The following is a 4,009-nucleotide window of genomic DNA, read 5'->3' as shown; positions in this document are numbered from 1 at the left end:
CGCCTTATGGGCAATGTCCTAAAGGGGATACTCGGTTCGGAAGACTTTGTGTACCTGGATGATATCGTAATCTATTCGGAAACTCTAGAAGAACACGAAAAAAAGGTTCGGAAACTTTTCAAACGACTAAGAGAAGCAAATCTTAAATTGCAACCAGACAAATGCGATTTCCTTCGCACTGAAATCGCATATTTAGGACACATCATCAGCAGCGATGGAGTATAACCTAACCCGGAAAAAGCTGCCGCTATAAGGAATTTCCTTAGGCCCCGAACAGCTAAGGCGATCAGGGAAGTCCTAGAGCTATCAGGATATTATCGGAGATTTATTCAAAATTACGCTAAATTAGCAAAATCTTTAGCATAATTACGAAGGAAAGACGCTAAGTTCATATGGGGATCCGAACAAAGGCGAAGCTTCTGCAAGCTACGCACTTACCTCTGCCGCGAACCCATTCTACAGTACTCTGATTTTAATAAAACCTTTAGACTGACCACTGACGCTTTCGAATATACAGTAGGAGCAGTTTTGACCCAAAAAAAAAGAATCGATGGATATGCCTATCGCATATTACTCGAAAATAATGCGCCCCACTGAGCAGCGTTACTTCATGTCTAAAAAAGAGTGTCTGACCGTGTTATACGGTGTAGGGAATTTCCACCAATATTTATATGGACGCAAATTCATTTTAGCATGCGACTATGAACCCGTACATTGCGTGACATATATTGATAACCCCAGTCCTAGGCTGGTTTGTTGGCGCCAAAAACTCAAGGACCCAATAGGGAAGCCCTATCGGACTTGACAAGGGAGAAAGTTTCAACGGAGACTGATGACTCCACCGATTCGTATGATTCAGTCCTCACGCCATTCAACACTAGTAACCCCCTAGGACGAAATTCTCCGTAACATTCAGCCCCTCCAACTAAACCCAACAAGGTCGATGGTGAAGGTGGAGCCAGTACCACGTTAAACGACGTGACTACCTACAGGGCCTTGTCTCTTAAGCAATCCATGACTAAGGATGGAAGAAAAATGGCTAAGATGATCGAAAAAAAAATTTAGCTAAAACTTATAAACCACCCCCTTACATGAAGATTAAGGGGGTTAATCAAAGTGGTATAACCAGTAGCCGTGTCTTAAGGCTGCCGCATATACCCCCGAATCTTCATCAGGCGATGATGCGTCTTCCGAAAGTGAAGGTAGTCCGAAGTCAGACCCCCCCCCCCGGTGTATCGAAAAAAACATAGTGTTCTCCCTCGTCTTGAATTTAATCCACCAATGCCTGCGGAAGATCACCCAGCTCAAAGAGCACCCGCGACACTACTCAACCTAAGGTTTCCAAGTTTATGCGATGAAACCACCGATGTATATGTAGACGGAGCGTGCACCTACAACAAAAGAGGAGAACCAGAAGGCGGGATAGGCGTATGGTTCGGCCACGATCATCCGTGGAATATATCTCAACCCGCCACAGGGAGACAAACGAACAACGCCGCAGAAATCCAAGTCGCCGCAATAGCTGCAGGAAAAGCAAGTGAAAATGATATTAGCAAACTACGAATAAACTTGGACTCAAAGTTCCTTATCGACAGTTATAATAAATGGATCCCACACTGGTAAACTAACGGATGGAAGACAACTAATAGTAAGCCTGTCGTCAACCGGACAGAATTCGAAGAACTAAGAAAGGCACTAGAGGGCCTTGATGTGACATGGAACCACGTCCCCGGTCACAAAGAGATAGAAGGCAATGAGATGGCTGATTACCTAGCGCAAAAGGGGATCAACAGGAGCAATGTTACCCAAGACAACCATGCCCCAGACTCTAGTACCTTTGAAAAAGAACATAGTGTCACTAGGCCTACCGGTCAAGCAGACTCTATAACTTATGTTAGTCCCGCCGCCGAGAGTAGTGAAAACAGTAACGATAGCGAGGATTGCAATAACGATCAGAATGATAGAAACACGGGAACAACGCCGTTCAAATCTATCATGAAAGGGACAGAAATTCAACAATCCATATCCAAATTTGATCAATCATTAGATGACCATCAGTCCTACTTCTGGGACAAAGAAGGACTTGACGAAGTCCACCGAGAGGAAGCACCTCGAATAGAGTAAGCGGCATTGTCGGAAGGAGATGATAACGAAGAATGTTTACTCTCCTTACAACACATGGACCCATGCACCAACGTCGACCATCCTCTTCCCGCTAGAGTTTCCGGTTAAAAGACTGGCCCGAGGTGATAGAGTCCCCTATTATAAGGACTCAACCATCAAGGGGGTCATTATTCCAGACGCCAGTCGCTTCGACTATATCCGCTGAAAGTTCAACTTCGAATGTCGACAATAATAGAATGGAAGAAGGCAGCCAACAAAAAAGGATGCCTGCCAGTAAGAAATACGTAATTCCACCGCGATAGCTCAATCCATCCACATCTTCTTCAGAAGGGCAACACATTACCCTCTCGCCAAAGAATACCGTGAATATACATCCGCCGTATATAGATGATTCTTATTCCATCTCAGAAGAAGAGAACCCTGTTCCAGGTGCAGTGAATAAAGCTAATTCACAGCCGCACACGCCAAGACTTGTGGGAGAATAGGCCTCAGAAGGGACAAGTCCTGGCCACACCTTTTGGCAGAAACCAGGTGTACATCATTGTGATAAAAAGAAATCACTTTGACCAAACTGACTGAAAGGATGTGATTTCAGGATTAGAATGTCTCAACATAACTCTAGATCGAGACCGACAAAAAACGTGTTGGATGGCCAATTCGGGAGATGTGCTTGGTTCTTAACCTCGAAACAAAATGGCACTATGTCACGGTAAGCTGTATGTCCCACCTGAGACACTAAGACCCAACATCATTGCGAAATTCCATAATAATCTTTACGGAGGACACAAGGGAGTTACCAAGACATACTGACGGATACGGGAACGACTCACTTGGCCGGGTATGTGGAATGACGTTAAAGAATAAGTTAGGCACTGTATGATCTGTCTACAAAATAAGCTCATAAGGGCACATACACTTGAACCATTGGTCATTAAGGATACCCCGATCAGCGTATTCCATAGAGTGTCCCTTAATACAGTCGGCAAACTCCCTACCACCCCCAGCGGTAACAGGCATATACTAACCATGCCAGATAATTTCAGCAAACTTTGCATAGCACTTCCAGTTCCCGACATGAACACGGATATAATCGCACACGCGGTAGCAACGCACTTAATCGCGCAATACGGGGTCCCACGTTGTATCCTCACGGATCGAGGAGGAAGCTTCGTAAGCAGATTGATGCACAAGTCAAGCAAAGTATTCGAGGTAAAGGGAATTACTACTTCCGGGTACCGCCCCTAAACTAACGGTTCCCTGGCACGTAGTCATATCGTACTCACCGATTATATCAAACATGACGCGAAAGATCACGACGATTGGGATAGGTTGTTACCCTTCGTAATGCTCTCGTACAACACATCAGTACACGAGTCTGCCCACTTCACCCACTTTGAAGTTATATATGTAAAGATGGCGCGCATGCCCAGCTCCTTCCCATCTGAGGATAGGCTAGGAGCCTATGGATCTTACCTACGCGATTTGATAATTAGGCTAAGCCAAATTCAGAAAATTGCAGCAGCTAACATGATAAAAGCTAAGGAAACGTCGAAGTGGCGTTATGACGAAATACCAGGCCACTGAACGCATAGGTTGGTGATAAAGTAATTATTTTCAAGGATGTAAGAAAGAATATATTTGAAAACCGTGCTACTGGAACTCATACGATCGTGGGTTTCACCGAAAATAATATTAGAATAATATTAGACTCTTACAATACCACTACCATATAATTATAAATATGATTTAGGAACTAGAGGCGGAAGACATGTACCGTCATATCTCTTGTCAACGCGTTAACCTTCCGCCCATGTCGCCGTGTCCAAACGACCCCGAGAAGAACGCAATCCTTTTCACAAATAATAGGCGATGAACCTCAACTTCA

At 44.5% G+C, this 4,009-nt stretch overlaps 1 protein-coding gene across 1 annotated transcript; it reads left to right on the top strand.

Moving 5' to 3' along the window:
- Positions 1-1,281: 1,281 nt before the first annotated feature.
- On the top strand, positions 1,282-1,623 carry LOC117169788 (ribonuclease H1-like). The gene has a single exon (XM_033356294.1). It carries the CDS (start codon positions 1,282-1,284, stop codon positions 1,621-1,623), a length of 342 nt encoding a protein of 113 aa, XP_033212185.1.
- The last annotated feature ends 2,386 nt before the right edge of the window (positions 1,624-4,009 follow it).

The sequence above is a fragment of the Belonocnema kinseyi genome, chromosome 3 (assembly GCF_010883055.1).
Source record: "Belonocnema kinseyi isolate 2016_QV_RU_SX_M_011 chromosome 3, B_treatae_v1, whole genome shotgun sequence".
Classification (NCBI taxonomy): Eukaryota; Metazoa; Arthropoda; class Insecta; order Hymenoptera; family Cynipidae; genus Belonocnema; species Belonocnema kinseyi.
Note: the sequence above shows the minus strand (reverse complement) of the source record. Positions and strands in the feature narration are given on the sequence as shown.